General features: G+C 36.3%; 1 protein-coding gene and 1 pseudogene across 16 annotated transcripts in view; one reads left to right on the top strand and one right to left on the bottom strand.

Moving 5' to 3' along the window:
- Nucleotides 1-6,454, top strand: part of Styk1 (STY kinase 1) — a 39,972-nt gene extending 33,518 nt beyond the window's left edge. For all 16 annotated transcript variants that reach the window (XM_021259189.2, XM_021259187.2, XM_087214115.1 and 13 more), the window contains 4 exons: nt 927-1,135; nt 2,927-2,967; nt 3,615-3,711; nt 5,178-6,454. In XM_021259189.2, coding sequence (XP_021114848.1) covers nt 927-1,135; nt 2,927-2,967; nt 3,615-3,711; nt 5,178-5,382 — 552 coding nt within the window. In that variant the 3' untranslated portion in view covers nt 5,383-6,454. The remainder of the gene's footprint in view (nt 1-926; nt 1,136-2,926; nt 2,968-3,614; nt 3,712-5,177) is intronic.
- A 661-nt stretch (nt 6,455-7,115) lies between these two features.
- Nucleotides 7,116-9,433, bottom strand: LOC101714370 (epithelial cell adhesion molecule pseudogene; annotated as a pseudogene).
- Nucleotides 9,434-12,729: the final 3,296 nt, after the last annotated feature.

Below are 12,729 nucleotides of genomic sequence, written 5' to 3'. Positions count from 1 at the left end.
TATTTTTGGTTACACTAGAATTGTTTTTGATACTTTTAAAAAATACAGGTTATCTGGTCTTTATAGATGATGGTTCAGTGAACTTGGAGTGAAAATCTTACATTTTTAAAAAGCTCTCAGGCAATTCTGATTTAGATCCTGGCTTGGGAATTATTAGTAGAGTTTTTGTAGTACTTCCTATTAAGTGGGACACCTGGTTTTGCTCACTATCACTTAATAACTGTGTGGCCTTGCATACTCATTTAGATTTATCTGAAAGATACTTACTCTAACTCACCTCATCCAATTATTTTAGGGACAAAATGAGATAATATAAAACTCTGTATAAATTTGTTTTTTGTTTTTGTTTGAGACAGGGTCTCGCTATGTAGCCCAGGCTGGCCTTGAATGCAAAGCAATCCACCTGCCTCAGCCTCCCAAGTGCTGGGATTATAGGCATGTGCCACCATGCCTGGCTGTATAAATTTACTATTATGACATTCAATTTTGTTATGGGGTCTATTCTCTTTTCAAATATCTAACTAGGTCCTACCTGAGGGGGAAGAGAAATAAAGTGGCCACCAGAGTCTGACACAGAGCAGGTTGTTATACTATCAAAATCTAGTGTCAGGGCTGGGGATGTAGCTCAGTGGTGCAATGCTTGCCTACCATGCATGAGACTCTAGGTTTAATCCTTAGCACTGTAAAAATAGATAAATACATAAATTAACATTTAATATTTATTATTTTGCTCAGTTTGTGAATACTAATCATGAGGCAAAAATGTCTGACTCATTAACATGCTTTGAAAGTGATCCTTCTTAGTGAGATTTGTTGAGAGTAGAAAATTCTCTTATTTTTTTGAGGTTTCCTAGGACTGTTTCTCTCATCTGTGAGCTGGGCTTTGGCCTTCAGGCAGCTGATTATTTCTGATCCTATGCTGACAGGAATTCCTGCAGGATAAGCATTTGTTCCACGGGGATGTGGCAGCCAGAAATATCTTGATCCAAAGTGATCTGACTGCTAAGCTCTGTGGACTGGGCTTGGCTTATGAAGTCCATGCTCAAGGGGCCATCTCCACTGCTCGAACCATTCCTCTCAAGTGGCTCGCTCCAGAGCGGCTTCTTCTAAGACCGGCTGGCATCAGAGGAGACATGTATGGTTTGTTCCTGCACTCTAGATTTCTTCCCTTCATGGCCTGGGTGTCCTCTCTGAATATGACTGTGTATGTGTTGACAATTATGTCTGTAAATGAGATCTCTCTCTCTTGGGAGGCAGACTTACTCTTGAGCAGAAATGTTATGTGACAGAGTTCATGTTTGACAATCTCCTTATAGTGCCTTTTCCTGCTGTATTAAATGAGCAGTCTAGGCTGGGTGTGGTGGCGCATGCCTGTAATCCCAGCACTAGGGAGGCTGAGGCAGGAGGATTGCAGTGAGTTCAAGGCCAGCCTGGGCTACATAGCAAGTTTAAGGCTAGCCTCAACTACATAGCAAGATCCTGCCTCAAAAAAAAAAAAATTAACAGTCTTCATTGGAAATAAAAAAGGAAAATGAAAATATTATTCACAGCAACATCTGAAGATTTAATCTAGTTGTCCTCAAAGGTGTGAGTCCACTTAAGGCCAATTAAGCAAGGAATTACTAAAACAAAGACTATACATACCTCAAACAATTTATTTTAAGTTAAAACATAACCATATATATTTATAATCTTAAAGAAAGAGCAAAGATGTATTAAATTATTTTTATTAGTACTTGTTTGCAGTACCTAATGATTACACAAATCGTGGGGAGTTGGTACGAATACATAACACTTTACTTCCTTTTTTCTTCCCTCCCTCCCCTCTTCCTCCATCACTTGGTCCTCTTCCCATTTGCAAAAGATATCAAAGCTGCAATATGTGAGGATGTGGCTCCTATACAAAGTTATAATGTTGTTTCTTATCTAAATAGTATCCATGATGACTAATTTTTCAGTTCCAGTTTGGGATGGTTCTAGGCTTAGTGAAACAATTTGATTGCTGACTTTTTTCCTATTTTCTATAGTTGTCTCAGCTACACAATTTTACAATTTCATAGCATATTGTTATAGACTATTTTCAAGGCATTCAACTTATTTTTCAGGAAGATAAGTGTAAGTTTAACCAACTTCTGTAATATTTGATTACATGGTGACACACAATTACAGGTATGTGTACAATTTGTATAAATAGGACTGTAAAGAGTCATGTTTGACTTCTGGTAACCACATAACTCTATTTCTTAAAGAAGCAGTGAGACATACAATTTTCTAGTAGCCATGAGTGGCAGGGGAAACTTAAATGTTAATATGGCAAGTCACTTAAGAAACTTCTAGTTCACTTATAGCTGCTTTTCAGTAGAAATCTGTAGGTAATAAAGTTAATTGTAAAATATTACTTAATGATATTATAGGGTAGTGATATATATAGATATATATATATATAGTCATGTTTCTGAGGCAAATACTAATTACAACTCCATGTAAAGCTTGGTCTGTTAATATTTTTCTTAGATTTGAGCAATTAGATCTACTGAGAAAGTGGTGGATAAATGATAAATCTCAATTGGCCTTTTGTTGAGAATAAAGACTGACATTTTAGCAAAGAGGGATGAGAGAGAATAAAAGAAGATATAGAGGGAAATTTCTCTGGGTGAATGGCTTGTGTGTTTGCATTCACACATTAGCAAATAATAGTAAATATCTATTAAGGTGAAATACAGAAAAAGAGATATAGATTTGGTCTTCAAAGACACTAGAAGCTAAAGGAATTGGAAAGAAATACTTAAAAGCAGTTTATTTTATCATATCTTTGATTCTATTTCATTACCTTCTTTTTGGTGGCTCTTCCTGATGGTTTCTTATATTTGATCTCTCTTCAAGAAAGGCAAAACAGATATTAAGTAGATTTTTTTTTCTTTTACAGCTGGTCATTTGGGATCCTGCTCTATGAGATGGTGACTCTAGGTAAGGATGATTCCCAAAATAGTGTGTGGCTGTAATGCACATATGTACATTGTGTGTGTGTGTGTGTGGGGGTGGACAATGTTTTCTTTGAGAAAGTATTTCAGAACAGGTCCAAAGACTGAATTGGCTGACGTGAATTCCATACCTGGTTCCTGAAAAGTCTTATAAAATGACAATCTCTACTTGCTCCCTCCCTCCCTGTCCTTATTTTAACTTTCTTTTGCTGTCTTTCTCTTTCTTTTCCCCCAAACAGTAGCAATTTCAGGGAGGTGTTTTCAAATCTAAAGGATAATTCCCACAGTGATTTTTCTGTAACATAAAATGTTTTCTTTAGATTAATCCATTCAATTCAGAAACTGGAGCACCTTCTCAAGTTATGAAGAGTAGAAGGCAAATTTCCTTTATTTGTCTTATTATTCCCTACAGACTCTAGATTCTTCTAACATCAGTAAGAAGCTTTCTCCAAATTCACCAAGCTTTATCCTTACTTGATCAATGAGGACTAACTATGTTGTATCTAGTATTCTTCTTATTGCTACATCTTTTGTAGGTGATTGGCCCAAGCTGTTGGAGAGCAATGTTATATGCAGCTCATATTTTAGAGGGCTCTAAAGTTCTCTTTCTACTCTTTCTTTCCATATCGACAGGGGCACCGCCATATCCTGAAGTCCCTCCTCCCAGCATTCTACAGTATCTTCAGAGAGGGAAAATCATGAAGAGACCCAGTAGCTGCACACACACCATGTAAGTGGCTTTTAAAGGTCTGCTTTTCTCTTGATTCCAAATATGTTTTTGTATCCTATCAGTTACATGCTCTTCAAAATGTCTCAGATGATCCTTAATTGTCCTTATTCCTTAATGCACAGCCTTAGATCAAACCCATGAGGTAAAAGTTCATATACAGTTCATATATCATATACTTACATAATATATATCTGAGTCTATACACACACATTCTCACACAATGTTGAGGCAACCCCTGAGAATTATATTACAAATCTAACTTTGCTGAAGTTTAGTTCCACAGGAAACTTCTAAAACAGGCAGGAAACAGAACAAATGCAGCCAAGTACATTACTTTATTTGTTTAAATGCCAGGCTTCTGCCAGCCTCAGTTCAGATAGATTTCCCTAAAATCCATCACACTAGACCTACTAGACCATCACACTATTCAGCATATATGGCTCTTATTTATTATCTAACTTTTAGAAACTAGTCACTCTGTTTTCCCAGCTCTCAGCAAGACAGAGGTCAACTAGAAGAAAGCAGGTAGAAAGAAACTAGAAAGATGGGGGAAGGAAGATCTTATATTGTCAGAAGAATGGGACACTTGTGGGTTAACCAATTTATAAACAGAAAATTAAAAAATTAAAAATTACACATAGAATTTTGTCATTAATGAAGTTAAAATAGACAAGAATAAAACAAAAGGTTAAAATTATGAATAAGGAGGCAGAGAATATGTTAGTGAATATTTCTGTCAGAATTCTTTTTTTTTTTTAGTACTGAGGATCAAACTCTAGACCTTGCACTTTTGAGGCAGGAGGTAGCACCACTGAGCCAAATCCCTGGCCCTCTGTCAGAATTCTTATTTTGTAAATTTTCAGCACTGAAGGGGAAAATCTCTCGAGCTTGTTTTTCTCTACCCTATAATTACTGTATCAAGCAGATTATAAAGTTTAGCTATCTTAGCTATATACATGCATATGCACACACAGTATAGTTATGTTGGCTGGGCATAACATAATTAAACTTTAACAAATATTCCTTGGAGGCTTTGTGTGTCTATGAATTTGTCCATACTTGGGGAGACACTTGAGTGACAAAGTAGCTGACCTTAAAGAATTTAAGATTTTAATAAGGAGATATCTGAAACGACATGAAAATCAGCATACAGCAGAATGATTAAGAGCTCCATCACAAAGTGAAAAAGATACTTCAATGTTGTTTACAATGTGCAATGAACAATATGCAGTGAAAAATAATTTTGTCATCTCTGTAGTTTGAAATATCTCATCATTTCTAGTATAAAAGAGGTCACACTGAGAATATGTTATAAAGAGGATGAAAAGGAGCATCAGTTTCTGGGAATATGAGAGACAGGGCACACAGAAGATTTAAAAACCGCAGGGTTTTGTTATTGTTAAGGTTTGCTGGCAGAGGAGACATGTTCCCCATGAATCTGCCTGTTTCCCTTGTCCCCTCCACAGGTATAACATTATGAAATCCTGTTGGCACTGGAGCGAGGACTCCCGGCCCTTACCTGGAGAGTTGCGCTCGCGCCTGGAAGCTGCCACTAGAACCGCGGATGATAAGGCTGTGTTTCAAGTGCCAGAGCTGGTGGTGCCAGAGCTGTATGCGGCTGTGGCTGGCATCAGCACAGAGAGCCTCTCCTACTGCTACAGCATCCTTTGAAGACTGTCAGCTGGGACACATTTATGGATGGTCAATTATGGGATCAATTTCTCCAAGAATAGAAAATGGACCTTCTGGTGGGACACAGAGGGGGAAAAAAAGGATCTTCCCCTACACATTTCCCTAGAAATCTGAAATGATGCTGGACTTTTCTCACAAGCTGAGAAATACTGTCAGTCTCAGAGCACTGTCTATTCTGAAGAACTTGGACAGAGGTGATGTGGATGTCATTATAAAGGTGGTCTAAAAAATCTGCAGTTGTGGGGGTAGGCTCTTCCCTCCCACCCCAGGCTAGTTTACTGCTGAAGAAATGTCTTTAACTAGACCTATTACAAGGTTCAAATGCACTAGAATGAAATGAAGGAATACAAACTCAAAGGGATTGATGAGGAAGAAATTCAAGGTCCTATTTGCTCAGGAGTATAGGTATAGAACAAGATCTCCTTTAAGGGGAAATCTGGTCCCCTTTATGTTGAGGGGACATAAAGTTCTTTAGTCCTGATCCCTTTGTGTAGAACTGGAGAACTATAAAACTTGAGTTTCCTCTTGGGCATAGATAAGATAGTCCCTTTTTATCTAATTCTGAGACAGGTGAACCTTGTTTGGTACTACTTTTATTTGTGGAACTTGGAATTGAACTCAGGGCTTTTGCATTGGGCTATATCCTCAGCTCTTTTTATTTTGAGACATGGTCTCATAAGTTGCCTAGAATGGGCTCAAACTTGTGATTCTCCTGCCTCAACACACCAGTACTGTGGAACAGGCATGTTCCCTTGCCTGGGTAATACTACGTTTAATTAGAAGCTGGAGGAATCATTTCATGATTAGTAACATTCGATATGTACTGCTCATCAACTTTGCTTCCTGGTCCTTGTTAAGACTAAGGAGATTAATTCTTGAGAATAAACATTCAATCAGTGATGAAATGCTTCGTGTGTATCCCAAATAGGAATTGTGGAAACCAAGAGAGAAGTCTTAGCTAAGATGGCCATTAACAAGAGTGAGATAAGAATGTACTCTGATATAGGATGGTAGCTTCTAATTTCCAATCATCCATTGATGTACTATGAGACACTATATCAAATTAATATTTATTGAGTGTAAGTCAGCTTTTCTGATATACAACTGCCAAAGTCTCTACAATAGGAAAGTTGAAAGTAAATAAATAGAAATTCATGCTAATAGAAAAATTCAGGCACACTATGAGATGCAAGCTATATTATCAGAAAATGGGGAGATTACTTACCTCACAGGGTTTTGTGAGGATTTGTGACAATATGTATTTGTACAGTATCTGGTACATAATATACTTGCTCAATAAATGTTAGTTTTCATTTTTTTGCCCTTCCCATCCCAGGACCATTAATGTCTGTTGTATTTAAAATATACTGTTGTCAAGAAGAAAACCTCAGTCTGTGACACTGCAAATTGTACTGGGGATTGAACCCAAGGTCTTTGCACTGAGTTATACCCCCAGCTCTTAAAAAAATTTTTTTTGACAGGGTCTTGCTAAGTTGGCCAGACTGGGCTCAAATTTGTGATCCTCCTGCCTCAGCCTCCCAGAGTGCTGGGATAACAGAAATGCACCACCATGCCCAGCTTGAAGTGAGCATTTTTGTATGAGCTTTTTGGTGATGAAAATAGTCCTCTACTCTTTCAAAAATATTTAAAATATCAAAGTGAGGACAATTCTGTTGAGTACAGTAATCTGTGATTTGAAAGGACACTGTGGTTACTCTGGAAGGGACATCTAAGGCTACTGGTGTCAAAGAAAAGACTGTCAGCTGAAACAGTTGTAGAAGGTGGAATCCTAATGGAGTCATGATGAGTCAGTTAAATGTAGAATCATTCTTGCTCCCGTGGGAATACCGCAATGAGTAGTTAGGATTTAAATATATCACAAGTGGCAAACAGGGAAAAGGAAGCAGAGTAGCTTCATACAAAATAGCATGTCACATAATTCTATTGTTGCCTCTCAGCTATTCATTTAAATCAGATTTTCAAAGTATTTATTTGACTAAAAGAAATTGAGTGTTAAAGATCCTTGTGCTAGGCATTAAGCCAAGTGGTAGATATAATGCAATAGAGGACTGATCTTTTTATATGGGTGTTTGTTTGGGTCTGAGGAGAAATACAGTAATTGGTATTTTAAATGTTTTCCTACAATTTTATTTGTTTCCTGGATACAGTTTGGAAAACTGGAGCCAGTAATTTTTATTCTAAGAAAACGGGGTGTTTCTTTCAATTTTCCAGGCTTTTTCCAAGAGAAGGATTACATTTTGGAGGTTCTATTTCTGACATCTTTGACTTGCCAGCAATATTAGATTATTTCTAGGATAATGAATAGAATTAAATCTTTACTAAACAAGTTTAATCCACATAGATTTTTTTATTCACATCGATTTAAAAAATTGTTTTGATTGGCCCTTGTCCAGCTTTGTTTTTTCTACTCTTATGTTGTATGGTTTAAAAAAAAATTCAACAGTTAGGAACTGAGTAAACCTCAGACTAAAGTGTCTAACGGAAACTTAACAAATAACATAGAATGGTCTGAACTAGCAGTTCTCAAATTCAAGTTCTCATGTTCATGTAGAACACTAGTGGTTTTCACAGTACATTTAGGTATTGTGCTATAAAAATTAAGTAACAATTTTTTTCACCATTTTAAAAGAAAAAAAGTAGGTTCAAAGGATTTTCTTAATCTTAAATTTTTTTTTCAGTTTAAACATTTTATTTCATAAAAAGAGTTTATATACAAGACTCAAAGTAAACAGAAAGGCAGCTTTCAATCACAAATGAGACAGCGGTCCTTCAGACTCTGTGGAAGCATACTGAACATATTCTTCAATATTTCACATACATTTTAACTATGCAATGCAAGTTCTGGGTTTTAATATTAGATCTGCACATATAAGACACTTAGGGTCAGATTTTAAGATTGGTAATACCAATTTCAAACTGCTTATATTTTGAGTATAGATTTCTCTATTACAAATGTTTACTCAAAGATCTTTTTGTCCCATGCATTTGTAATTCTTTTGCTAATTTCCCTTCTTGTGGTTAATCTTCAAATTTCAGCAGTTATGCATTGAGTTCTCTATGCATTTCACCCATCTCCTTTTTCTCAGACTTCTCATATGCTGCTATTTTCTTCTTTCTGGAAATAATCAGCCCAACAATTCCAGCAACAATTGCTACTGTCACACCATAATGACAGAAATACACCAGCTGTTAGTCCTTGCATTAACATTCAGGTGCTTTTTCATCAACATAGTAAATTCAAATTCAAGTTTGACTAGGATCCAGATCCAGTTGTTCCTCATTTACTCTCAGGTCCATTTTCTTAGAGTGGAACAAGGATTCACCTTTAAAATCTTTTTCAAAATAGTAAGCCATGTCATCTATGTCCATATCATTGAGTCTACTGAGAAGAATTTTGTATCAGATCAACAGTAATAGCATTGTTTCCATATAGAATGCTTGTGACACATTTTGGATTCAGCTGGTAACAGGTTGTGATCACCCCCTAAAGCACAGTCTGTAAACTTTCAAGACTGTAAGACTGTTGTCTTTGGGCTTTAGTTCAGTGATGACCCAGTAGGTCCTCATCAGCTCTGGGCGCTGTAGCTCAGTGTCCTTAGTGGTCCTTTGGGCACTGGCGGTGTTCACACACCAGCATGTAGCAATGCCATTGCACTGGTTGGCTTTAAAGAGCCCATTTTCATCACAGTTGGGGTCATACAGTCTGTCGTTGTTCTGGATCACTCCTTCAGGTTTTTGTCTTCTCCCAGACTTTGAATGAGTCATTTCTGCCTCATCGCCAAACATTTGGAAGTCAGTGTTGTACAAATAACAGTATTCTGTGTACCATGAAGGTACACTGGCACTGACCATTTCTGTTCACAGAGCAGTTTATGGTCAACCTGTAGTTCTCACAGTCACATGCTTCCTGGGCTGTGCTCACCACCACCACTGCCACCAGGAGCAGGCGCCCAAACGTGAGGACCCGGGAGGGTGCCGTTCTATGCTGAAGGGCTGGGCTAGGCAGGGCTCATGGGAGCCATGAGAGGAGTGAGCTCAGGTGTGTACCTGCAGGTGGGCCGCTCGACAGAATTTTCTTAATCTTATTGTAATAATTTAAGAAAACGTTGCTTTGCTTCACCATACTCATTCAAGTAAAAAACCAAGTAACATACAACAGAAGACCCGAGGATAGCTTATTTCCTTAATGTAAGGCACTGTGTTCATTTGTTTGGGGCATAAATTAGAAGTGATATCATGTGTTTAAAGCACACAGTAATGTCCTATGCTACACAAAAATTCTTATATGGAATGACAAACAGTGGTGTGGAAAGTATGGTGTTTCTGCATGATGGTGATGCTCTTAAAAAGTATTACAGAGTGGTAAAAAAGGTAGATATGGCAATGTCAATAGGAAAGTCTTTTATAGAAGAGAAGAGAAAGGCGTGTGGCTTTTCTTTTAAAAAATTTATATCATTTTGGCATATTTTAAAAACTACACACTACTCTTATTTTTGACTTATTATTTTGATCCATTTCGCTGAATGAACTAACCCTAATAAAATTTACTCTGTAAATACAAAAAGCTAATCAAAGGTACTGATAAAAATACAATTTTGTCTAGTGTTTATCACTACACAGAACATGTTTCTGGAAGTCAAAAGTTGGTACGATTTGATCAATTTAAACAAAGAGTTGAAAGGGCAAAAAATTAAGTAGATAGAGAGGGCATAAAAGGGAGATTTTAAAAGAATTTTATATATATAGAAAAAAACAAGCAAAATATTTGATTAACAATTTTAATTAAGAATAATCTCTGATTACAGTCCCCTAAGTTAATTCATCATCATAAAGCTGAAATAAACCTAAAAATTCCAGTGGAAATAATTTTATCCATGGATATTGTGCATTTAAATAAATCATTAATTTTAGTTGGAGTTGGAAATAAAATGTTTATTTATCTACTTCAAAACTATACAAGAGTCTTTGACATTAACTACTGTGTTAGTAAAGGCAGAATCACTATTTTAGTTTCACATAAGCAACTCAAACATTTATTTTCATAAGTAAACCGTGGTGATATAAGTAATTATGCTCTAATTTAGAGCCAACAGCAACTAAGATTGAAAAATATTCACAAAGCATTTTCACTATTTCCAGCTTAACTAAGATACTTGAAAAACTTACGTAACTGCTAACTGCCCAGTGGCCACTAGTCACATGTGGCTATTAAAATGCTAATGAAGATTAATCAAAATTAAGAATTCAGTACTTCAGTCATGGGAGCTACATTTTAAATGCTCAGTAACCATACAGAACATTTTCACATTGCCATTGTATAATACCTGAGAAGACCACAAAACATAAATGTTTTACTGCTTTGTAAAATTTGTTAACATGAAACAAGATATCTATTTTGGCATATTTTTGGCTTAAAATATGAAGAGTTAAGTACAGTTTTATATTTCACCTTAAAAACAGATAGGGTTATAGGGGGTTAAATGAACTCAAGTCTTTTTAGACGATCAAGATGGTAACTGGTTCACTTAGAAAGACCTTAATATTTTGTGTATTCTATAACTTCTATTTACAGAGTATCAATATCTGTTACCTATGTCTATTTAAGCAGACATGAAGATGAACATGAACACATGTACCAAAAACCCGAGGGAAGTATTTAGATAATTTAAAGATATTGCATGAAGCTTTTTCACAGAATTCAGCCAAATGGATTTAACTGGCATTTTAAAAGATAATATGAAATATTGTGCTCAATTTTCTTTGAATTACTCTTGTGGTAAACACTGTCCAACTCATCTTAGAACTCCTGTGAGTTTCCAAGTTTTAAAACCAAAAATGTCACATTCCAAGAAATTCAAAGGTCCTGAGCAAACTGGAATGTCTAGTGATCCTGGAGATAGATAGGGCATAGGGCTATGTTTTTTATGGATTTTCCAAAATAGAAGCCTATGTTAGGGATTGAATAATCTTTTATATTAATAGTTATGTAACTATATACTATGCATATATAACTGTATATTAATACAGACTCATGATAACATGCTGCAACCTGCCTTTCTAGTTAATCCACTTCCATTAACCTTATATTCTAGTTATACTTAATTTCTTGGTTTTTCCCAGGCATGCACTGTCACATCACTGTGCCTTTTTCTTGGGCCATTCTCAGCCTGTAATGCTTTTCCATTTCACTGAACATACAAGGAACTTACCCATCAAGATTCAACTCACATAACACCTCCTTTCACAAGTCAGTTTTGCGGTTTTCCTTTTTTCTAATTCTAAACTCTATTTGTAAGAAAACAACTTGCTTCCTTTGTTGTACTATGCCAGGATGTTACTGTTCTTATGCTGATGTTTGCCTTACATGTTTGCTTTCTATGTTTGCTTTGCACTAGAAGTACAAATGGCCCTTTTTATTACTAGTGTTCAACTGTTTTCGGAACACAGGAAATGCTTTTTAAAATTCACACTGCATAAATTTCAAAATTATTTTACGAACATTATCTCATTTGTTCTTAACAATTCTGTGTGATTTGGAAAACTACTTGCTGTATATATATTTGGTTTAGAGATAATCACTCGTCCAAGGTCAAGTGGTGGTAAGTGTTGGGATTAAATTCCATGTCTTCTAGGATTTTCCATTACACCAAGCTGAATTACTCTGTGTTGGTAAAAGAAAAATCATCTGTATTTCAAGAGCAGACTTTGTGTAAAAGTTCACCCGTTTTTCCCCTGTCCTTCGTGCTGGGACATTTTTTCACTGTCCCAATTTAGGTCTACATGGCAAGAAATGTGGGCTAAACCATTATTTGATGTTAAATCAAATTGTCAAAAGTTCACAGGCCGCTAAAGGTTAATCCTTACTGAACGAAGTATCTTGTAAATTATATTAAAAGCTCTTCAATAACATGACTGTTAAGGGTTTTTCAGTTTAGTGTCCTTTTCAAAACTTCAAAGGTCTCGTTTAATGGATTTCTTCTACTTTTTCTCTCTTACACGTTTTTGGCTGCTGAATAACTAGCAATCACTACCCAAAGCCCCGTTAGTAATCAATCCGAGAGAAACAGGTTATATTCTGGGTCTGCCACTGTTTCTGGCTTTTATCTTAGTGGGAAATAAATCACACTCACTCCACAGGATCCCAAAAGATCAGCGACCCCAAAAGCACATTTTAGTTTACATCCACAAAACTCCACATCCAAGTCAAGCAGGCCGGTATTTAAGCGCTGAAGTGTAAAATAATTTAGACCTTCGTTGTAAGCCCATAAAAATGCCATTACATTTGCACACTTCTTTCCTAACGTA

This window comes from Heterocephalus glaber, unplaced genomic scaffold, assembly GCF_053883595.1.
Source record: "Heterocephalus glaber isolate CG9 unplaced genomic scaffold, H.glaber_assembly_v1.0 deba00001444, whole genome shotgun sequence".
NCBI classification, from domain to species: domain Eukaryota; kingdom Metazoa; phylum Chordata; class Mammalia; order Rodentia; family Bathyergidae; genus Heterocephalus; species Heterocephalus glaber.
This window is presented reverse-complemented; position numbering and strand designations above follow the sequence as displayed.